General features: G+C 42.1%; 1 protein-coding gene and 1 long non-coding RNA gene across 7 annotated transcripts in view; one reads left to right on the forward strand and one right to left on the reverse strand.

Moving 5' to 3' along the window:
• CCDC60 (coiled-coil domain containing 60) overlaps positions 1–25,158 on the forward strand; it is a 202,559-nt gene that overhangs the window by 173,224 nt on the left and 4,177 nt on the right. For 2 of the 6 annotated variants that reach the window (XM_002823844.5, XM_054528300.2), the window contains 6 exons: positions 5,202–5,286; positions 8,659–8,730; positions 11,499–11,561; positions 12,253–12,378; positions 16,837–16,968; positions 19,111–19,300. In XM_002823844.5, the coding sequence (XP_002823890.2) occupies positions 5,202–5,286; positions 8,659–8,730; positions 11,499–11,561; positions 12,253–12,378; positions 16,837–16,968; positions 19,111–19,300 (668 nt within the window). The remainder of the gene's footprint in view (positions 1–5,201; positions 5,287–8,658; positions 8,731–11,498; positions 11,562–12,252; positions 12,379–16,836; positions 16,969–19,110; positions 19,301–25,158) is intronic. The other 4 variants (XM_054528302.2, XM_054528301.2, XM_054528303.2 and 1 more) reach the window with 4 other exon arrangements.
• The window catches only part of LOC134759535 (uncharacterized), a 205,920-nt gene that overhangs the window by 122,726 nt on the left and 58,036 nt on the right, over positions 1–25,158 (reverse strand). The window lies entirely within an intron of this gene.

The following is a 25,158-nucleotide window of genomic DNA, read 5'->3' on the forward strand; positions in this document are numbered from 1 at the left end:
ATCAATGGCAGGGAGATTCCCAAGAAACAAAAGCCCAGGCTATTCCTCCTGCTGGTCTTGAAGCTCTGAGTCTTGGAACTATTAGAGGAGAAACTCACTTAAATAACAACTCAAAAATATGAGTCCTATGCCATCTCATGTTTCCCTTCAAACTAGCCCCATACAACAAAAAGACCCCCTCTATTCCCCCTCCCCAAAAAGAAGAAATGGATTTATGCATTCAAGGGTGAGATTCTTAGACAGGCTGGGCATGGAAGATGGAGAAAGGAAGTCAGGATTTTTTTCTCTGGGGATATAATTTGACATTTGGTGCTCTAGAAGGACTGCTTGATGTGCCAGGTCACTGTAGTCGTTTGCTGATATCCATATCCACCCACCCTTAGGCTGGTTTGCTTATGAGTTGGGGGTAGGAGTGGTGGAGCAGTCAGATGTTGCTGCTTGGTTCCAAAGAGAAGGGAAGAAACTAGGAGAACCAATCACAGCTCCCTTGCTAATAGGCTTCTGGACACACTCCAAGGATTCTAGGATCTGTGGCTCTAGGGAAGGTGGGCATGACAAGACAAAAATAAAGGTCAAGTTCAGGTTAAATGGAATCATGTCCACAAATTGAGAGCTGGAGTAGAAAATGGCTTAATGCTGACATTTATCACAGCCTGGATGGCTCCAAAGTCACTAAGGAAAGGCATTCTTTCCCTAGCATCCAGTAATTGTGTTAATATGCAAAGCTGGATGTATACAACACACAAATGGTCTTGGGAAGCACTGGGCTTCACGCCTCCCTTCCAGGTATGGCTTTTGACACCTGAGCTTGAGCCAACTGCAGGTATCCACAAAGGAATGAGGTGTCTGCACTGGTATTGTCATCATTCATCAATATCCAAATCTAACTCATAGTCCCAAATCCTTCCCTCTATTTCCTCCCTAGTTGTTCGCTTTTACGTTTAGCAACTATTGACTGAGACCCCATGTGCTAAGCATGCTGCCAGGTGCTATCAATAAAAAGACAAATAAAATGTGGCCCCTGATGTCAAGGAACTCACAGCCTGAGGAGAAGACCTTCAAGTGAACAGAAAATGGCTATCACATGAAATCAATGCTGTGATGGGGGTCAGAAGGACAATGTGCTGCAGGAGTCCACAGGTGGGCACCCTACCAGGTGCAATGGGTGGAGATGGGAAGACAGCATTCTTCCAGAACCCCAGAGGAGGGAGGAAAATGTGATAGATCTATCAAAAGTGCATGAAACCAACATCAGCCACACTGCTCTCTGTTCTGAGATGGTGCAAGCCACCAATATTTCCCACAAAGACAGAAAATAAAAATCAAAAATTATTTTATCCAGTGGAGACAGCCATCTAGCATATTTGTTCATTTTGAGATGCAATCAGGTTGCACCACTAAGAATATGTGTTTAAGGCTCTCCCTTTGGTTGCTCAAGTTCCAGTAGTTGGCTGTCGTAGTTTTCTTCTTAGTTCCTGGAATTATTTAAAAACCATCTCAAAAGTCTCCTCTCTTTTATTTCTTGATATATCTCTGATCTCCAATGGCTCTCTGTATGTGTATTTTCTCTTCTTCTCACTCCAAGTCCCTTCCTCCCTCTTCTTGTTCATAAATCTGGGGAGAAATTCTGGTGTAGTCACAGTCATCAAGGGACAACCTCACACTGTGATGTTTCAGCAGCGTGGACAGCTACAAACATTAGGAAAAAGCGGTCCCAAAGCTCATGGTTTTGTATCAAAGCAGATTCCATGCTAGGGAGTGGAAAGAATTGAGATATCCAGGGATTTGCAAATATGTATCCACATAAGACAGGACCATTCATTTCCACTCTCCCACTTTTCTTGAGGCATCCATCTCTATTTCATTTCCCAACTTTTTGGAGTGTCAGTGTGTTCGTTTCCTACAGCTGCTGTAAAATTTCTGACAACAGAAACTTACTGTCTCATAGTTCTGGATACTAAACATCCAAACCAACATGTCCATGGGGCCATGCATCTTCCAAAATCCATAGGAGAGAATAGTTCGTTGACTTTTCTGGTGAGTGCTGGCAATCCTTGGCATTCCTTGGTTCATAAATGCATCACTTGAATCTAGAGCCCCTGTCATCACATAGCCACCTTTTCCCTATATATCTCTCTTTCCTATTTATAAGGACACTAGTCATTGGACAGAGGGTTCATCATAACCCAATATGACGTCACCTTAACTTAACTACAATCACGTGTCACATAACAATGTTTCAGTCAACAATGGACCACATATACGACAGTGGTCCCATAAGATTAGAGTGAAGCTGAAAAATTCCTATTGCCTAATATATCTTAGCCATCATGATATCATAGCACACTATGTTACTCACAGGTCTGCAATGATGCTGGTGTCAATAAACCTACTGCATTTTATACTGCATATAAAAGTATAACACAATTATGTACAGTACACAGTACTGTATTTGATAATGATAAAATGACTATGGTACTGGTTTATATAAGTACTACACTTTATTTTCTATTGTAATTTTAGAGTGTATTCCTTCTACTTATAAAAAGAAAGTGAATTGTAAAACAGCCCTAGGTAGATCCTTCAGGAGATATGCCAGAAGAAGGCATTGTTATCATGGGAGATGACAGCTCCATGTGTGTTACTTGTTACTGCCTCTGAAGACCTTACAGGGGACAAGATGTAGAAGTGAAGGACAGCAATATTGATAATCCTGACCCTGTGTAGGCCTAGGCTAATGTGTGTATTTGTGGCTTAGTTTCCTTTTCTTTCTTCTTTTTTTTTTTTTTTCCTGAGACAAAGTTTTGCTCATGTTGCCCAGGCTGGAGTGCAGTGGCGCAATCTCGGTTCACTACAACCTCCACCTCCCAGGTTTAGGTGATTTTCCTGCCTCAGCCTCCCAAGCAGCTGGGATTACAAGCACCTGCCACCACATCTGGCTAATTTTTTTTTTTTTTTTGTATTTTTAGTAGAGACAAGGTTTCACCATGTTGGCCAGGCTGATCTTGAACTCCCATCATCAGGTGATCCACCCACCTCAGCCTCCCAAAGTGCTGGGATTATAGGCATGAGCCACCACATCTGCCCTTAGTTTTTAAAAAAAATATTTTAAAAGTAAAAAATTTTTAAAAATAGAAAAATGCTTATAGAATAAGGATATTAAAAAAGAAAACATTTTTTACAGATATACAATGTTTTATGCTAAGTGTTATTACAAGAGTCAAGAAATTTTAAAAATGTAAAGCTTATAAAGTAAAAAAGTACAGTAAGCTAAGTTTAATGTATTATTGAAGAAAAATATTTTTAGTAAATTTAGTGTAGCCTAAGTGTACAGTGTTTATAAAGTCCACAGTAATATCCTAGGCCTTCAAATTCACTCACCACTCACTCACTGACTCACCTAGAGCAATTTTCAGTCCTGGAAGCTCCATTTATGATAAGTACCCTATATAAGTGTACTATTTTTTATCTCTTATACCCTATTTTGGCTGTACCTTTTCTGTTATCCCTAGATACACAAATACTTAACATTGTGTTATAATTGCCTTCAGTATTCAGTACAGTAACATGCTGTACAGGTTTTTGGCCTGGGAACAATAAGCTCTATATACCAGGTATATAGTAAGCTATGCCCAGGTGTATAGTAAGCTATGCCATCTAGGTTTGTGTGAGCGCACTCTATAATGTTCACACAATGACAAAATCGCCTAATGATGCATTTCTCAAGATGGGTCCCCATTGTTAAATGACACAATGGTCATTACATCTGCAGTGACCCTATTTCCAAATAAGGTCATCGACTGAGGTCCTGGTGATTAGGACTTCAGCATATCTTGGCAGAGAGGGTCACACAATTCAACCCATAACAGTCAGGTATGAATAAATATTTCTATACTATACAAAAATCAACAATATTCTTTTTTTCTGAGACAGAGTCTCACTCTGTTGTCCAGGCTGGAATGCAGTGGTGTGAACTTGGCTCACTGCAGCCTTGACTTCCCAGGCTCAGGTGATTCTCCCACCTCAGCCTCCTGAGTAGCTGGGAATACAGGTGCACCCCACCATGCCTAGCTAATTTTTTTATATTTTTGTTTTAGTAGGAATGGTGGTTTCTCCATGTTGTCCAGGCTGGCCTCGAACTCCTGAACTCAAGCAATCCTCCCACCGCAGCCTCCCAAAGTGCTGAGATTATAGGTGTGAGCCACTGCGCCCGGCCAAAATCAATATTAAATATGAAAATAAAAGTTAGGCCAAGACAAGGAGGGGTGGTGGGAGCTGTGGGGAGCTGGAGGGCACTCGCCTATCTAAAGGCACGTCCAGCGTGCAGCAGGAATCGGGGGCAGTGTAGTCCCATCTCAGACTCCTTTCTAGGGAAGCTGGAGGTCTGGATTTTCATGTGAAATCTTCCAGTGTTAAAAGGTTGGCATCCACATGGAATCAAATAAAACACATTTGTAAGCTGAATTCAGCCTGTGGATTGCTGGTTTAAAAATTCAGGCCTATGGAGATCAGAGAGGGTTTCCTGAGCAAGATGATTTATTCTCAGCTGTGGAAACAGTTCTCTCTGGCTGCAGTAGAGTTTAAGGTGGGGAAGGGAAGGGAGATGAAACCGGGGATAAAAAGAGCAGCTGGATCCTGGCAGGCCTCACAGGCCGTGTTGAAAGAATTTATTTATGTTTTATTTATTTTATTATTATTGTTATGATTTTGATTCAGAGTCTAACTGTATCACCCAGGCTGGAGTGCAGTGGCACGATCTCAGCTCACTGCAACCTCTGCCTCTCAGGTTCAAGCAATTTTCATGCCTCAGCCCCCCGAGAAGCTGAGATTACAGACATCCACCACCACGCCCAGCTAATTTTTGTATTTTTTGTAGAGGTAGGGTTTCACCATGTTGGCCAGGCTGGTTTCAAACTCCTGGCCTCAAGTGATCCACCTGCCTTGACCTCTCAAAGTACTGGCATTACAGGCATTAGCCAAATATAACACAGAGAACCACTGATGGGTTTTAAGCAGGGGCATGGCATGGTCAGATTTGCAACATGCCCAACACTATCAGCCACCTCTTCTGGACCCCAGTGGAATCCCTCTCCAGATCCCCAACCCTCAGGAGCAGAGGTGACCCCAGTTTGGGGGCTGCACCCTGTCCTGCACAATCCTGTCTCGGGGTGGTCAAGAGTGACCTCTCAGATTCTCATCAGATCTGCAGAAGCTCCTGGAGATGGTTCGGGAAGATGCCCGGAGGACAGTCACAATAGAAAATGGGATGCAAAGAAAAGCACCCAGGTATGTGCTCTTGACTCCTGGGGCAAATAAAGCTTAGAATAATAGCAATCACATTAACAGTAGTAGTTGCCAACTGTTGAGCATTTTCTCTGTGACAGGCACTGAGCTGTGTTGTTTATGTGTATCACCTCTCTGAGTTCTTACAATAATTCTACAAGGTAGGTACTATTATCTTTATTTTACAAATTAGGAAATGAGGCTCAGAGAGCCTATGTGACTAGTTCAAGGTCACTCAGCTAGTGAATGATAAGGCCATGCCTCTAATCTAGACCTTAGATCTTTCTTACCAATTCATTTTTGTCTCTGAGACAGGGTCTCACTCTGTTGCCCAAGCTGAAGTACAGTGGCACAATCATAGCTCACTGCAGCCTCCAACTCCTGGGCTCAAGTGATCCTCCCAAATCAGCCTCCTACGTAGCTGGGACTACAGGCACACACCACCACATCTGGCTAATTTTTTTATTATTATTATTTTGTAGAGACAGGGTCTCGCTATACTGCCCGGGCTGGTCTTGAACTCCTGGCTCAAGCGATCCTCCCTCCTCGGCCTCCCAAAATGCTGGGATTACAGGTGTGAATCACCATACCTGGCAAATCCAGACATTTCTAATTTCAAAAACCATTCTCTTTGCCATTCTGCCACACTACCTCTCAGGAATCTTCTGGTTATTCATTCCTCCTTTGAGTGAATACTTATGAACGTGTATGGGCTATATACTCATTATTATTGTGAGAAGTGTCCATTAAAGGAAAGCTTGAAACTGTGAGAACAAATAATAATGGCATTTAACCTAGTCTGGGTTGGGGATGGGGATCAGAGAAGTTTCCTTCAAGGAAGAAGCTTTAAGCTGAGATTTGGATAAAGCACGTAAATGAGCCAGCCTGATGAGGCTGGCATGGGCGGGTAGGGAGGTGGGGAAGAGAGTATCACAGGCAGCACATGTGCAAACGTGGTCAAAAGGGACCACAACACCTTCAGGGAACTGAAATGCAGCCAAAAAGGGATGAAACTCAAGGATTCTGGTTTTTATTCTAAGAGCAGCAGGAATCCTTTGAAGTTTCAAGCTGGCAACCAATATGATTAGCTCATAAGGAGGTACTATCAGACTTGAACCTAAGACATCCTCTTTCTGGTGGGAAGCCTCGTCCACAGACTTCTGACCTCTAAAAGCCCCAGAGAGCACACAGCCTAGAGCCAGAGTTCCCTTCCCAAGTGTGGATTCCTTTGAGTAAGCAAATTCCTTCCTGAAAATAAATGAGGCACTAGAAGAGGTTCATCATTGCCTTCAGCCCACTGGGATGCCAACTATGACTTATTGGTTATTGTTATTACCATAATTACAGTTCACTGCGCACTTTCACATGCATCACACCTCGCCTCTGCTTGTGAATGATGAATTCGCTGGCTGCTGCCTCGACTCTCATTGGGGCTGCTCTGGAAGGTGGCACTTGGAGGCACTCAGAGACAACATTGACCCATAAGGGCCCCACTGCTGTGACTGATTTATAAGCATTAGAGACAGACAATAATAATGAAGCATCAGCTCAATGAGCCTCCTTCCTTTGTAAGAACTCACAGCACAAGCACGGGCTTTGGAGTCAGACTGATGTGGATTCAAAACCTGTTGCCCTTGGACAAGTCATCTAGCCTTTCTCTGAACCTCTGTTTTCTCATCTATAAAATGAGATTGTGTCGCATCAAAGCTTGGTTTTGGAACCAGACAAACTAAGGTCAGGCTCCATGGCCATGACTAATTGCCGGGTGATGTTGGGCAAGTTGCTTCACCTCTCTGAGTCTGATTCTCATTCTGTAAAACGAGGCTCATTAGCAGCCTATCCCAAAGGGTTGTAGTGAGAATTAGATACTATTATCCCTGTAAAATATTACTAATGTTATGGAAATAACATCTACTTCAATGAAACATTTTAAGCACTTAATCAGATAATGCATTTATTTAACATATTAGCATGTGCCTGGCATAGAGTAAGTATTCAATAAATGGCAGTGAGGTTGGTGGTGGGGATGGTGGTGAGGACAGTTGTTACTTTTATCTCACACATGTTGCCCCACGGAATCTTCTCCTGCTGAGACAGGTACATTCGCCATTACCATCACCTCACCCCATCTCATGGATGTCAAAGAGCAACAAGCAGTGACTTCCATGAGGTCTTCAAAGACAAAACCACTCTAGAACCCGGCTCCCATGAGACCCATCACATGGCCTCTGCTTTCAATTTAATGATAAAATAACTATGGTTACAGAGCAAGAATGTGTTGAAGTTTCCCTTCCTCATTAATTCCTCTGGGAAAAAAAATCTCCCTAATCTTTTGCTAACGCAGCAGACATTAAAGCTTCAATGCAGAGCTACAGAGAGATGGTTAGGAAAAGCTGGAAAAGCTGCAGATTCTCTTTTGCCCCTCACTTTAGAAGCTGGATTCCTTTCTCACTTTAGATCCCAAATCTGCTCCCATCAAGGCTGATATTGAACTGAGGGGCCTGCAGAAATCCCTACAAGCCAGCACATCCAGCCTCCAGCCTCAAGGCCAGGATGCCCCCTAGCCATCTAAAAATACAGCTTTTCTTAAAATCTGGTAGCAGTGTCCCTGATGACACAAGGGTACTTGTGAAAAATACAAATTTCTATGCCTCCTCATCCCAGAACCCACTGAATCAGAATATCCAGAGGAATTTATATATATATATATATATATATATATATATATATATATATATATATATATAAATTTTTTTTGACAGAGTCATGCTCTGTTACCCAGGCTGGAGTGCAACGGTGCGATCTCGGATCACCGCAACCTCTGCCTCCCTGATTCAAGCAATTCTCCCACCTCAGCCTCCTGAGTAGCTGGGATTACAGACATGCACCACCACACTCAGCTAATTTTTGTATCTTTAGTAGAGACAGGGTTTCGCAATGTTGGCCAGGCTGGTCTGGAACTCCTGATCTCAAGTGATCCGCTTGCCTTGGCCTCCCAAAGTGCTGGGATCACAGGTGTGAACCACGACACCTGGCCAGTAGCTATATTTTTTTAACAAGCACTTCAGGTGGGCATTATTTCACGGTATTTTGCTGTATGGTGGGGAATTTTAGGAGAGAGAGAGAGAGTGCGTGTGTGTGTGTGTGTGTGTGATCTAAATGCAGCTTCTGGGGCCCCCCTCCAGGCCCAATGTATTCCAGGAAATGTGGCCAGGGAATCTGTATTCTTAGCAAACTCTCCAGGTGAGTGCTGTGCTCAGTAGAGTCTGAAGATTCTCGCTCTAGAAAGAGAATTCCCCCTCCTCCCACACAGAGTTACTGCACACAATCTTCATGAATTCAGTGCCTTGTTAAAGGACTCATTTTGCCTTGCAGCATCTTGTCAGTGCTGAAACAAAACAAGAGTAATTCTGCTTATAAGGAAATGCAGACCACTCGCAAATCAAGGTAGGAAAGCCTGGAGCCTGCAGCAGGTGCCTCCGAAGGCAGCCCACACTTACAGCGGCCACTGCAGGACGTTCCTCCCCAGACCATGGAAAGTGGGACAGGAAAGAGGGAACTTTTTCCTTCTTATTACCTCACTAGAAACAAGCCCCTTTACTGCAGGGCCAGGCGTGAGAATTCAGGTATTTCTCCCCAGCAATTATATACCATCAAGTTAAAATATTCTAGTCATGGAGAAGTGAGGTAGGGAGGATGTGGTACAAGACTATGTCTCTTTCTCTCTACTTGGATAATTTATAATGGAAGAGGTGGAGATGTTACCCCAATTTATTTGTGCATTTAGAGAATATTCTTTTTTTTTTTTTTTTTTTTTTTTTTTTTTTTTTTTTTTTTGAGATGGCGTCTCACTCTGTCACCCAGGCTGGAGTGCAGTGGTGTGATCTCGGCTGACTGCAACCTCCACCTCTTGGGTTCAAGTGATTCTCCTGCCTCAGCCTCCCAAGCAGCTGGGATTACAGGCACGCACCACCATGCCCTGCTAATTTTTGTATTTTTAGTAGTGACAGGGTTTCACCATGTTGGCCAGGCTGGTCTCCAACTCCTGACCTCAAGTGATCCGCCTCCCTTGACCTTCTAAATGCTGGAATTACAGGCATGAGCCCAGCCCATTTAGAGAACATTCTTAGATTCCCCATCTGTGCCAGTAACTGTGCTAGGTTTGGGGGATTCAGTAGCAAATGAAACAAACACAAACAAACACAGCCTGCCTTCATGGATCTCTGTGTCTGGGCTGGGGTTATAACCTTTTATGTGCCATAGACTCCTCGGTAGTCTGAGAAAATCTATGGACTCCTTTAAGAAAAATGTTTTTAAATGCATACTATACAGTACAAAAGATCCCTAAGAAATTTATAGTAATCTAGATTGCTATATTACAATCAAATTTGGAATATGGTAATCTATGCGTGTCTTTCACAATGCATTATATAACAAGACTTAACTCCTGTAATTTTGGATTAGTGTTGAGTATAAATGATTTTTCAAATTATCTCTCACAATTGTAATGTGATAGGCAAATACGTGCAATTTCCATTTTGGTTGAAAGTTAGTTCAACTAAAGATGCAACTTTTTTCCCATCTGCATTCATGGACCCCTTGAATTCTACCCATGCTTAAGAATTGCTGATCTAATGGGAGAGTCAAGCATTTCTCAGATAATCCTACAGCTAGCCATAACATCATGACTGTGAAGTGTTCTGAAAAAGAAGTAGGGGTGTTGGGTGCTAACCAACACTGAGTCTGATGTTTAAGCTGAGAACTTAAGGACAAAGGAGAATTGACTAGGATATGAGGTGGAAAAGGTGGAAATGCTGTTCCAAGCAGGGAGAATAGTGTGTGCAAAGGTCCTGGGGCAGGAGGAAGCTTAGGCTCAGGGGCACCAAGCAAAGACCAGCGCAGCTGAAACTCAAAGAGGGCCAGGTGGAGGGCACAGAGTGAGACAGGCAGAAGGGTTTTTTATTGCTTATTTCTGTCTCTTGCTTATCACTCCCTAATAACACCACTTTCATTACCTCCCACCTCCTCCCTGAATCACTGTCAAAGCTCTTGAAAAGAAGAGAGCCATCTACAGGAGGAAGGTCAGGGCCACCATGCTCCCCCAAAGGATTCATCTGCAGGGATTAGGGCAGCTGGTTGGAATCCAAAATCAAGGCTTTCTGGATATTGTTAATGGGGGCCTGCTTCTTACCCAAGTAGGATGAGGATTTGCCTACTAGGCCTAAGACCTCCAGGTCTAGTCCTGTGAGCTTCTGGGGAAACCAGCAAAGGCCAGGACCTTTTCTATGGGGAGGGGTCTGGAAAATGGCCAGGCCTGCCTGCCTAAAGAAGTCCCAAATGCCACAGGGCTAGAAGCAAAGAGTTACCCACACATCATATTAAAAAGGAAAACAGTCTTACCACTCCCTCCCTCAGAGCCACAGAAAAAGTGGTCAGACAGTTTTCCAAGCAGTTGGAAGAAAGAAGGGGAAACCAGGTCAGAGAGAAGGTGCTAGACAATGGTGCTGAAAGCCCAAGTCCCTAAACAAGGATCCTGCAGAAAAGCATGAAGGGGGTGGTGGGCAGGGGTAGGGGCTCTTCATCCCCCTCTAGGAAGCTTGCCCAGGCAGAGTCACAGGAGGAGGTATCCATACGAGGATTCAATCATCCACACCTAGAAATGGTTGGATGGCATGATGAGTCGATGGGTCACAGATGAGGAAACTGACCATCCAGAAGGGAGCTGCTTGCTCACAGACTGACAAGGGATAAAATGGGTGTTGGGCTTCACTAAACTGCACCTGGCCCAGTGTTAAGTGTTGGGCATGGAGAGGAGTGTGGAAAGGTCCTAAGCCAATTCACCCTCTAGACAAAGAGAACAGTTTTACACAAATGAAACTGAGATCCAGAAAAGACGTAATCCCGACAATATGCAGAGGCGGAAGGTCAAATTTAGACAGGAGAGTTCAGATATACAGGACTTGCTGTGGACCATAAGGCAGGGTAGGATTTAAGTAGGTAGAAAAGAAACAAAGATGACCCTCCAGGCAGGGATATGGCAGGAGGAAAGGCAGAGAGGTGGGAAGAAATTCATAGAGTTCTGTGACTGGTGCCTTGATTAGAACCACCTCCCCTGCCTGAATCCTGGAAGCTAGCAGGTGCCATGGAGCACTGGGGGCACCCTTTTCTTGAAAAGCAGACTCTGAGTAACTTGAAACCATCCTTTTGTGTTTCAGTGAGAGATCCAGCAGTACAAGTGCAGAAAGCCACATCCAACCAGTCCAGAAGAAGTCTAAAAAGTAAGCCAGGAGGGCAATGGAAGGAGCCACGCAAGAGGGAATGTGGTAACCACACCCTCTATCTTCCCAGGGGTGTAGAAATGACCCAATGCAGACCAGACTCCCTAAAGCCATAGATGATGCTGAAGGACAAGGGATCCCCCAGGTTTAGGGACTCAAAGTCAAGAAGCTGAGCAGCAATGCAGACAATGGCAAGAAACTCCTCCGCTGTGCCAGGCACCATGAAAAGCATTCTGTCTTCATTACCTTGCTTGTTCCTCAAAACCAATCCTATGAGGCAGGAGCACTATCCCATCTTACAAAGGAGCAGGCTGAAACCTGGCTACGTGAAATGTCTTGCCTGAGGCCACACAGCTAAGAAGTGGTGAAGCTGGACTTTGAGCCTGAATCTCCCAGCTCCAAATTCCATCTCCCGTCCTTAACATTTGCTGGGCTCCAGTGACCAGTTGTCTCACTGTGGGCTCATTTAATAGGGTCTAAACAACCATCCTGATGCTATTGGGAAGATCTGTCCTTTCTACATCCAGGGAGATGCTTAGGGAGGCTCCAGGTGAGGGCAGAGAACCCAGGTGGCTACAGGGAGTCCCCCATGCAGAGCACCTTGGGGCCAAGGGGGGCCAAAGTGGGACCCAGGTTACTAGGGGACATCCCTGGGCTCCATTCCCCAAGCCCTTCTTATCTGTGTCCACAGCCGCACTAATTGTGACATCAACATCCACTACAAGAGTGGGGTGTGTAACACCATGAGGGCCAAGTTTTACAACATAGCCCAGGAGGCTGGCTTCTGCCTGCAGGACAAGATGGAAATCCTCATGAAGTAAGCGCACATATATATCCATTCATTCAAACAGCATTCACTGGGTACCTACTATATGCCTGCCAGGTGCCAGGTGCTGGGGCTATATCACAAACAAGAAGAACTTGTTCTCTGTCCTCAAGGAGCTCACAGTCTTCTGGAAAATATGGGCAGAAACAAAATAACTGCATCCATAAATATATAGGTACAAATTCTAATCATTGTCCTATAGTAAGAGAACAGGGTGCTATGAGACAGACAGATAGAGAGCATAGGTACCTAATCTAGATTGGGAAACCTGGGAAGACCTCTCTGAGGAGGTGACTTTTAGATGAGTCCTGAAGGATGAGGAAGAGCCAGCAGTGTGATGAGAAGATGGGATGACATTCCAGGTAGAAGGAAAAGTGCATGCGAAGTCCCAAGTCCAGAAGGGACATGGAGAATTTGAAGAGGATGGACAAGTGGTAGATGAGGGCTGCATCATGCAAGCCACAAATGCCAGAGTTATGATGTGGGATTTGATTTTAAGAGCACCAGAAAGCCACTGAAAGTTTTTCTTCCCTGTTCTGACAATCCAATAACTTCCACCCTTTCTAGCTTACTCCTTGACTCCAGAGACCATCCATCCCGATGAATGCATCTATACAACAAAGTTTGCATGATGGCCTGTTGCACTCTCATTCTCACAGCACTGATGGGCTGAATGCTCTGGGGCTAGGGTTTGGAGAAGACTAATCCTTGCCCTTTCCTTCTGGGAGCTAACAGTCCAGTAGGGAAGACGGAAAAGTAAACAGGAAATTAGCACACAGGGGTCTGGAGGTTGTGGGAGGAAGCAGCCTGAACACAAAAGGGATGCGCCACCTGGCCCAGGACAGCCCTCAGAATGGTCTCCTTGTAGGAAACAGCAGTTTCTTTTCTTTTCTTTTTTTTTTTTTTTTTTTTTTTTTTTGAGACAGGGTTTTGCTCTGTTACTCAGGCTGGAGTTCGGTGGTATGATCATACCTTACTGCAGCCTCGAGTGATAAGTTTTTTGGTTTTTGGTTTTTGGGGTTTTTTTACAGATAGGGTCTTGCTATATTTCCCAGGCTGATGTCAAACTCCTGGCCTCAAGCAGTCCTCTCACCTTGGCCTCCCAAAATGCTGGGTTTGCAAGCATAAGCCACCACACACAGCTAGAAACAATATTTTCAGTTTAATAAACATAGATGATATTCCCAGGGCACTTACTATGTACCAGTCATGGATGTAAGAGCTTTGTATTTATGTATCATTTAATGCTCACAACAATCCTATGAGGTAGGTGCTATCACTAGACTTATTTTGTAGATGATAAAAGTGAGCTCAGAGATGCCTCTTGTCAAAGGTTCTCCAATGGCTAAGTAGTAAAGCTAGAATTCAAACTCAAAGAGTCATGCTGAACAACTTGGAAAATATATTTCAGGATGTCATCCATGAAAACTTCTTCAACCTTGCTAGAGAAGCCAATAGTCAAATTCAGGAAATACAGACAACTCCTGCAAGATTCTACACAAGAAGATCATCCCCAAGATACATAATCATCAGATTTTCCCAGGTCAAAATGAAGAATGTTAAAGGCAGCTAGAGAGAAAGGGCAGGTCACCAAAAAAGGGATCCCCATGTGGCTAACAGCAGACCTCTCAGCTGAAACCCTATAAGCCAGAAGAGATTGGGGGGCTATATTCAACATTCTTAAAGAAAAAAATCTTCAACCAAGAATTTCATATCCAGACAAACTAAGCTTCCTATGTGAAAGAGAAATAAGATCCTTTTCAGATAAGCAGATGTTGAGGGACTTAATCACCACCAAACGTGCCTTCCAAGAAACCTTGAAAGGAGCACTAAATATAGAAAGGAAAGACTGCTATCAGCTAATACAAATACACACAAAAATACCTAGGGAAGTGAAAGATCTCTACAATAAGAATTACAAAACACTGCTCAAAGAAATCAAAGACACAAACAAATGGAAAAACATTCCATGCTCATGAGTAGGAAGAATTAATATCACTAAAATGGCTATACTGCCCAAAGCAATTTATAGATTCAATTATATTCCTATCAAACTACCAAAATGACATTCTTCACAGAACTAGAAAAAATTATTTTAAAAATTATATGGAACCAAAAAAGAGCCTGAATAACTAAGGCAATCTTAAGCAAAAAGAACAAAACTGGAGGAATCACGTCACCTGACCTCAAACTATACTACAAGGTGACAGTGACCAAAACAGCATGATACTGGTACAAAAACAGGCACATAGACTGATAGAACAGAACAGAGAGCCCAGAGTAAGGCTGCACATGTATGGCCATCTGATCTTTGACACAGGTGACAAAAACAAGCAATGGGGAAAAAACTCTCTATTCAATAAATGGTGCTGGGATAACTGGCTAGCCATATGCAGAAGATTGAAGCTGGACCCCTCCCTTACACCATACATAAAAATCAACTCAAGATGGATTAAAGACTTAAATGTAAAACCCAAAACTATAAAATCCCTGGAAGACAACCTAGGCAATACCATCCTGGACCTAGGAATGGGCAAAGATTTTATGACAAAGACACCGAAAGCAATTGCAACAAAAGCAAAAATTGACAAATGGGATCTAATTGAACTTAAGAGCTTCTGCCCAGCAAAAGATGCTATCAACCGAGTAAACTGACACCCCACAGAATGAGAGAAAATATTTGCAAACTATGCATCTGACAAAGGTCTAATATCCAGCATCTATAAGGAACTTAGAGAAATTTACAAGGGAAAAACAACCCATTGAAATGTGGGCAAAGGACATGAACAGACACTTTCTTAAAAGAAGGCATACATGTGGCCAAGAAGCATATTTTAAAAAGCTCAACATCACTGATCATTAGAGAAATGCAAGTCAAAACCACAATGAGATACCATCTCACAACAGTCAGAATGACTATTATTAAAAAGTCAAAAAATAACATATGCTGGTGAGGTCACGGAGAAAAAGGAATCCTTACATACTGTTGGTGGGAGTGTAAATTAGTTCAACCATTGTGGAAAGCAGATGGCTATTCCTTAAAGAGCTAAAAGCAGAACTACCATTTAATCCAGCAATCCCATTACTGGGTATATAGTACCCAAAGGAACATAAATCATTCTACCATAAAGACACATGCATGTGAATGTTCACTGCAGCACTATTCACAATAGCAAGGACACAGAATCAATCTAAATGCCCATCAATGACAGACTGGATAAAAATTTGTGGTACATATACACCATGGAATATTATGCAGCCATAAAAAAGAATGAGATCGTGTATTTTTTGGGAATGTAGATGGAGCTGAAGGCTATGATCCTAGCAAACTAACACAGGAACAGAAAACCAAATACCACATGTTCTCACTTATAAGTGGGAGCTAAATGATAAGAATTTATGAACACAAAGAAGGAAACATCAGACACTGGAGTCTACTTTGAGGGGGGATGGTGGGAGGAGGGGGAGGAGCAGAAAAAATAACTATTGGGTACAGAGCTTAATAGCTGGGTGATGTGGTAATAGATACAACAAACCCCCGTGACACCTGTTTATCTATGTAACAAATCTTCACATGTAGCCCCAAATCTAAAATAATTTTTTAAAAAATCATGCTGGAAAAGTAGGGTGGAAGGGAGTTTCAAGGAAAAGCAACAGCTAGGTCCCAGAAGTCAGAGGAGCACAGAGAGCCAGGGAACTGCCAGTAGTCAGGTGTGGCTGGGGCATAGGGTGTTTGCAAGGTGATCAGAGAGCTAGACAAACCAGATTATAAAAGGCTGTGATAGCCCACCTGTAGAGGTTGGGCTTTATCTCAGAGACTTTGATCATGACCAAAAGGATAAAATTCTGGAAGAGAAGGGATGGAAAGGATGAGGATAAAGCTGGAAAATGTGGGGGCTGAATAATTTAGAGTCTTGGAGAAGAATTTATTCTGAGTAAACTGAAAAGCCATTGAAAGCTGTATGCAGTGGGGTGACATGGTGATATTTATAATATAAAGTCTCATTGGAGAGACAGAACATAGGCACAAAATGATAAGGGGAGTGGGGAGGAGAGGAACCAGCACGAGTTAACACCTACTGTGTGTCTGGCATGAAGCTCAACACTTTACACACATTATATCATTTAATCCTCACCTCTGACAAATAGGAATCATTATTATTCCCCATATTAGAGACTGAAAAGCTATGTAAATAAAATCAGAAGTAGGAAGAGAATGAAAGCTAATAAAAAGTGACTAGATTTAACTGGAAAATAGTGCTTCAGGACCTTGGAGAGAGCTGTATCCTCTTGTGGCAAAAGCCAGAGCCTAAGTTAAAGACTAGCTGACATGGTTAAGAAAAGCCTCATGAAGGAAAAGGTGTTTAAGTCAGATCTCAAAGAGCAGCTAAGATCATTATAGGAGGGGGGGATCTTATTCTTCTCTCTCTTTCTTATACAACCTTGTAGGCGCCAAGAAGAGAGAGGTATCCAGAAGTTCCGTGCTTTTGTCCTTGTCTCAAATTTTCAAAAGGACATAGCAAAAATGAGACATCACATATCTGTAGTAAAAGGAGATGCAGAAGAAATTGCAGACCACTGGTAAATATCCTAAGAACCAAATAAGATGGTCCCTGGAAGAGGACAGGGTGTTGTTATTACAAGATCAGTATTGATTCCACCGTCCTTCAAAGCATAGAGAGGCATTACTCCAAAACTGTCATTGGCCACCAATAGGATCCTCCACCCCCCAGACACACTAAATCCAGAGCACAATCAAGCCCAAAACTCCCGGTTTCTGAAATCACAGATAATCTGACCCATTGTGTTCTCCGTATTTACCTGCTCTTTGATTCAGACTTGCAAATAAGGACAACCTTGCCAGGCCCTGTGGGACAGGCAGATGAGGCATATCAACCTGAAAATTTCTACAGATTCTGAGGTCTATGGGGTGATCACAGCATCCCCCCAAGTAATGTAATCCCTAAAAAATGCAAAACCAAGAAGTCATATCCTAGAAACACTGTGCCACAGCATAAGGGTGATGATAAGTAACAACAAAAAAAGCAACATGAATTGAGTGATTACTGGATGGCAGTCACTACATAAGCAATTTTCATAACTTGTCTATTTTATCCCCCCCAACAAAATAATACATATTAACCCCCATTTCACAAACAAGGAAACAGAGACTCAGAGGGGTAAATTCACTTGTCAAAGGTCACACCATCAGTTAACTGGTGAATTTAGGATTCAAACTCCTGTCTAACCTCAGTCTGTATGCTCATTTGCAATACAGAATTGGAATCTACTGAACTGTGGTGTCCCAAACCCCATCCTAGCAGGGTGAACACATTAAGATTTAAGAGTAAGATGAGAAAGTAAAAAATATACCCAGAATCCCTTCCATGAGTTTTATAATGTGAAACAGGAACTTACAAGCAGGTCCCTGGAGTCTTTGCAGAGTTGTTGGAACTTCTACACCTCCTCACATCCCAGAACATCACTTTCTCACAAGCAATGTCTGGCCCTGAAGATACTTGAGTCTTCTAAGAAGGACCCTCTTATGAAAGGGAGAAAAGGGTCTTCTGCAAACCCTCTTCCCTCTGTGGGAGGGAAGTCGGGAGGAGGAGGAAAGGGTGTTATGAACTAACTCACATAAAGGTATTACAGAAGGAAATTAATGCTGGTCCTCCCACAGTGAGATTCAGCCCACAAACCTAATGGTGGAATTTCTGTCATTATTATGGGGGAAGTAATTGCCCTCCATAGTAACGTTAAAATCAAGTCAAACAAACCACAGCCTAGTAAGGATGATGCTGAGCTGTAGTTGTTCATTCATCCAATTACTCATTCAGTCTTTCAAATTATAGTTATTGAGCACCTACTATGAGTTAGGCAGTATTCTAGCAGTCTGAATACTGAATAACTCAGACAAGTTTCCTCTTCTCCTCAACAAGACTTTATTCTAAACAAGGAGACAGGAATCAATACAATAAATATATATCCTAGAATATAAAGCAGTATGAGAAGACCAAAATATATAATGGATAATCAATTTCATCTTCAAAATTTTCCACAATGGGCACATATATAGCAAGGGGTGAGGGAGTTTTTTTTGTTGTTGTTTTTTTTTTTTTTTTTTTTTTTTTTTTTGAGAGAGCTACCAGCCTTAAGACCTGATCACATCTGAACCATCTCCTTAGGGTAGACCTAAGGTAGATTAGACCAAGTAGGTTGTTCAAGGATGGATTCCAAAACTACTCTCACATTCACATAACACTGAAATACACAAAGCTTTGACCCAGCCTTGCTCATTAATCAAAGAGATAGAAAATACACACACACACCATCTTGTGTGTGAGAGCCTCCTGCATCCTAGTAGACATCCCACAGATGTGTGTACATCCACTCCGACCTGATTAACCCTCAGAAGAGAAGTTTCAGATCCCAAAGTCCATTCCTTTCTTCTAACATTTCACATTATCTGATAGAAAAATTACAAATACATCCCTTGAAATCATACCTTTGTTTTATTTTTTAATGAAATGCAAGTCATTCTCCATCTTTTTCTACCCCTAAAAGTAAAGACGTGCCTGATCTGTGGGTCACAGAGGAAAGGTCCCTAGAGAATCCTGCTGCCCTGGAGACATCACAGAGAGCAGAAAGAGAAAGTGGAGATGGCCAGAGGTGCTCAGATCTTCCAGCAGCTTCCTAACTTGTCCTCTCCTTTTGGAATTGAAGGTACTTTGATCTGTTGTCCAAACTGCCAGAGGATCTAAAGAACTTCCGCCCCGCCAAAAAGATCCTGGTGAAACTGCAGAAGTTTGGAGAAAACCTGGACTTGCGGATTCGACCCCATGTCCTCCTGAAGGTGCTGCAGGATCTGAGGATTTGGGAACTGTGCTCCCCTGACATCGCTGTGGCTATTGAGGTAAACACTACCTCCTTCCCCTCCACAGTGTTTCAGGTGTCCTCATTCAATCACCTCTCAACATTCAGGCACTGTTTAAGTGCTGGGGACACAAAGGCCCCTGCATTTATGGAGCTTATATTCTAATAATAGAGGGATTGTCCCATTACCTGGTTGCCCAACTCCAACTGCAAGGGACATTATATTCTATATAAATGGTACCCCCTGGAAACTCAGAGGCTTTGGAGTGGCATAAAAAATGGGCAGCAATAAGGAGTCCTTTATCTTGCTACTAAAAGTGTAGTCCATGGACCAGCAGCATGGACCTCACCTGGGTGCTTGTTAGAAATGCAGAATTGCAGGTTTCAAGTCAATCTGCCAACTCTAAGTTTACAGTTTAATGGGATTCCAGGTGTCTTGTATGCACAATACAGTTTGAGGAGCCCCATATGTAAGTAAGTTAGAAGGGATCTACCTTAACTAAGGCAACTGGGAAGGTGACTTTTAAGGCAAGACCAGAACCGTGAGAAGACGGCACCATGAAGAGAAAGGGAAAGAGCAGATCAAGAAGAGAAGATGGTGTGTGCAAAGATCCCAAAACAGCACATGACTTGACTTGTTGGGAGAACTCACTGGCAGTCAATGAGTGTGGAAGGAAGCAGGCAATGAGTGCATAGTTCCCAGGGGATTGGAGAGGTCAGTCTGTGCAGAACTTTGATGGTCAAGATAAAAATTTAGGAACCACTAAACAGCTTCCCGTAGTCATTCACCATCATCACCAGAAGAAGTTCCTGGTGCTTTATCAAAAGGCATCAGCAATACAAGGACTCCATAGTAAGGTGTTAGCAGAGGTTAATGAAGTCACTTCTTTAATTTTATCAGATGGCATATGAGCATTTTAACAGGGCCTTCAATGCCTCCCTCCTGGTAAAGAAGTGACTCAAAAGGTCAAATTCCCAGGCTTTGACAGGGTATGGAGCATTTGACATTTCCATACCAGGTGGGCCCTTCCACAGAATGACCTGGGTGTGTTAATGAGGGCAAGGTTAGGAGTGGAAGGAGGGGGATGACCTTGTAGGCAAATTCAAATGCCAAGACTCTACTCCCCCTGACCTGTGAGGCTCCTTCAGGAAAGATTCTAGCAGATTAGGCCAAAACTAACTCTAGGGCAACTTCCACCTTCTACTTACCAGTTATGGGGTCCAACTTCCACTTGAAGTTATGGAGGACTTGGAAAAGCTAGTCCCTGCATGGGTAAGAAGAGGGAGTTCTAGGGGCTTCTCTTTTATTTGAGGTGAGTTCACAGCCCTGACTAATACAATTAAGCAAGCTCTTTTCCTAGTGAGAACATCACAGAACTTTTATTATTATTATTATTATCATTATTATTATTATTATTACACTTTAAGTTCTGGGATACATGTGTATAACATGAAGGTTTGTTACACAGGTATACATGTGTCATGGTGGTTTTCTGCACCCAGCAACCTGTCATCTACATTAGGTATTTCTCCCAATGCTATCCCTCCCCTAGCCCCCCATCCCCTGACAGGCCCCAGCTTGTGATGTTCCCCTTCCTGTGTCCATGTGTTCTCATTGTTCAACTCCCACTACTTATGAGTGAGAACATGTGTTTGGTTTTCTGTTCCTATGTTAATTTGCTGAGAATGATGATTTCCAGCTTCATCTATGTCCCTGCAAAGGACATGAACTCATCCTTTTTTATGGCTGCATAGTATTCCATGGTGTACATGTGCAACATTTTCTTTATCCAGTGTATAATTGATGGGCATTTGGGTTGGTTCCAAGTCTTTGCTATTGTGAATAATGCTGCAGTAAACGTATGTGTGCATGTGTCTTTATAGCAGAAAGATTTATAATCCTTTGGGTATACATCCAGTAATGGGATTGCTGGATCAAATGGTATTTCTGGTTCTAGATCCTTGAGGAATCACCACACTGTCTTCCACAATGGTTGAACTAATTTACACTCCCATCAACAGTGTAAAAGCATTCCTATTTCTCCACATTCTCTCCAGCATTTGTTGTTTCCTGACTTTTTAATGATCGCCATTCCAACTAGCATGAGATGCTATCTCATTGTGGTTTTGATTTGCAATTCTCTAATGACCAGTGATGATGAGCTTTTTTTCATTTGTTTGTTGGCTGCATAAATGTCTTCTTTTGAGAAGTGTCTATTCATATCCTTCACCTACTTTTTTATGGGGTTGTTTATTTTTTTCTTGTAAATTTGTTTAAGTTCCTTGTAGATTCTAGATATTAGCCCTTTGCAGATGGGTAGATTGCAAAAATTTTCTCCCATTCTGTAGGTTGCCTGTTCACTATGATGATAGTTTCTTTTGCTGTGCAGAAGTTCTTTAGTTTAATCAGATCCCATTTGTCTATTTTGGCTTTTGTTGTCATTGCTTTTGGTGTTTTAGTCATGAAGTCTTTGCCCATGCCTATGTCCTGAATGGTACTGCCTAGGTTTTCTTCTAGGGTTTTTATGGTTTTAGGTCTAGCATTTAAGTCTTTAATCCATCTTGAATTAATTTTTGTATAAGTTGTAAGGAAGGGATCCAGTTTCATCTTTCTACATTAGACTAGCCAGTTTTCCCATCACCATTTATTAAACAGGGAATCCTTTCCCCATTGCTTGTTTTTGTCAGGTTTGTCAAAGATCAGATCGTTGTAGATGTGTGGTGTTTTTTCTGAGGCCTCTGTTCTGTTCCATTGGTCTATAATTCTGTTTTGGTACCAGTACCATGCAGTTTTGGTTACTGTAGCCTTGTAGTACAGTTTGAAGTCAGGTAGTGTGATGCCTCCAGCTTTGTTCTTTTGGCTTAGGATTGACTTGACAATGCGGGCTTTTTTTTGGTTCCATATGAATTTTAAAGTAGTTTTTTCCAATTTTGTGAAGAAAGTCATTGGTAGCTTGATGGGGATGGCATTGAATCTATAAATTACCTTGGGCAGTATGGCCATTTTCACGATATTGATTCTTCCTACCCATGAGCATGGAATGTTCTTCCATTTCTTTGTATCCTCTTTTATTTCGTTGAGCAGTGGTTTGTAGTTCCCCTTAAATAGGTCCTTCACATCCCTTATAAGTTGGTTTCCTAGGTATTTTATTCTCTTTGTAGCAATTGTGAATGGGAGTTCACTCATGATTTGGCTCTCTGTCTGTTATTGGCATATGGGAATGCTTGTGATTTTTCCACATTGATTTTGTATCCCGAGACTTTGCTGAAGTTGCTAATCAGCTTAAGGAGATTTTGGGCTGAGACAATGGGGTTTTCTAAATATACAATCATGTCATCTGCAAACAGGGACATTTTGACTTCCTCTTTTCCTAATTGAATACCCTTTATTTCTTTCTCTTGCCTGATTGCCCTGGCCAGAACTTCCAACAGTATGTTGAATAGGAGTGGTGAGAGAGGACATCCCTGTCTTGTGCCAGTTTTCAAAGGGAATGCTTCCCGTTTTTGCCCATTCAGTATGATATTGGCTGTGGGTTTGTCATAAATAGCTCTCATTATTTTGAGATACATTCCATCAATACATAGTTTATTGAGAGTTTTTAGCATGAAGGGCTGTTGAATTTTGACAAAGGCCTTTTCTGCATCTATTGAGATAATCATGTGGTTTTTGTCGATGGTGCTGTTTATGTGATGGATTACGTTTATTGATTTGTATATGTTGAACCAGCCTTGCATCCCAGGGATGAAGCCGACTTGATCGTGGCGGATAAGCTTTTTGATTTGTTGCTGGATTCGGTTTGCCAGTATTTTATTGAGGACTTTCACATCGATGTTCATCAGAGATATTGGTCTAAAAATTCTCTTTTTTTGTTGTGTCTCTGTCGGGCTTTGGTATCAGGATGATGTTGGCCTCATAAAATGAGTTAGGGAGGATTCCCTCTTTTTCTATTGATTGGAATAGTTTCAGAAGGAATGGTACCAGCTCCTCTTTATACCTCTGGTAGAATTCAGCTGTGGATCCATCTGGTCCTGGACTTTTTTTGGTTGGTAGGCTATTAATTACTGCCTCAATTTCAGAGCCTGTTATCAGTCTATTCAGATTCAATTTCTTCCTGGTTTACTATTGACAGGGTGTATGTGCCCAGGAATTTATCCATTTCTTCTAGATCTTCTAGTTTATTTGCGTAGAGGTGTTTATAGTATTCTCTGATGGTAGTTTGTATTTCTATGAGATCGGTGGTGACATTCCCCTTATCATTTTTTATTGCGTCTATTTGATTCTTTTTTCTTTTCTTCTTTAGTAGTCTTGCTAGCGGTCTATCAATTTTGTTGATCTTTTCAAAAAACCAGCTGCTGGATTCATTGATTTTTTGAAGGGTTTTTTATGCCTCTATCTCCTTCAGTTCTGCTCTAATCTTAGTTTGTCTTCTGCTAGCTTTTGAATTTGTTTGCTCTTGCTTCTCTAGTTCTTTTCATTGTGATGTTAGGGTGTTGATTTTAGATCTTTCCTGCTTTCTCTTGTGGGCATTTAGTGCTATAAATTTCCCTCTACACACTGCTTTAAATGTGTCCCAGAGATTCTGGTATGTTGTGTCTTTGTTTTCATTGGTTTCAAAGAACATCTTTATTTCTGCCTTCATTTCGTTATGTACCCAGTAGTCATTCAGGAGCAAGATGTTCAGTTTCCATGTAGTTGTGCAGTTTTGAGTGAGTTTCTTAATCCTGAGTTCTAATTTGATTGCACTGTGGTCTGACAGACAGTTTGTTGTGATTTCTGTTCTTTTACATTTTCTGAGGAGTGCTTTACTTCCAACTATGTGGTCAGTTTTGGAATAAGTGCGATGTGGTGCTAAGAAGAATGTCTATTCTGTTGATTTGGGGTGGAAAGTTCTGTAGATGTCTATTAGGTCTGCTTGGTGCAGAGCTGAGTCCCAGTCCTGGATATCCTTGTTAAACTTCTGTCTCCTTGATCTGTCTGATATTGATAGTGGGGTGTTAAAGTCTCCCATTATTATTGTGTGGGAGTCTAAGTTTCTTTGTAGGTCTCTAAGGCCTTGCTTTTTGAATCTGGGTGCTCCTGTATTCGGTGCATCTATATTTAAGACAGTTAGCTCTTCTTGTTGAATTGATCCCTTTACCATTATGTAATGGCCTTCTTTGTTTCTTTTGATCTTTGTTGATTTAAAGTCTGTTTTATCAGAGACTAGGATTGCAACCCCTCCTTTTTTTGCTTTCCATTTGCTTGATACATCTTCCTCCATCCCTTTATTTTGAGCCTTTGTGTGTCTCTGCATGTGAGATGGGTCTCCTGAAAACAGCATAGTGATGGGTCTTGACTCTTTATCCAATTTGCCAGTCTGTGTCTTTTAATTGGGGCATTTAGCCCATTTACATTTAAGGTTAATATTGCTATGCGTGAATTTGATCCTGTCATTATGATGTTAGCTGGTTATTTTGCCCGTTAGTTGATGCAGTTTCTTCCTAGCATTGATGGTCTTTACAATCTGGCATGTTTTTGCAGTGGCTGGTACCGGTTGTTCCTTTTTATGTTTAGTGCTTCCTTCAGGCACTGTTGTAAGGCAGGCCTGGTGGTGACAAAAACCTCTCAGCATTTGCTTGTCTGTAAAGGATTTTATTTCTCCTTCACTTATGAAGCTTAGTTTGGCTGGATATGAAATTCTGGGTTGAAAATCCTTTTCTTTAAGAATGTTGAATATTGGCCCCTACTCTCTTCTGGCTTGTAGAGTTTCTGCTGAGAGATCCACTATTAGTCTGATGGGCTTCCCTTTGTGGGTAACCTGACCTTTCTGGCTGCCCTTAACATTTTTTCCTTCATTTCAACCTTGGTGAATCTGACAATTAAGTGTCATGGGCTTGCTCTTCTCAAGGAGTATCTTT

Source organism: Pongo abelii, chromosome 10 (genome assembly GCF_028885655.2).
Source record: "Pongo abelii isolate AG06213 chromosome 10, NHGRI_mPonAbe1-v2.0_pri, whole genome shotgun sequence".
Lineage (NCBI taxonomy): Eukaryota > Metazoa > Chordata > Mammalia > Primates > Hominidae > Pongo > Pongo abelii.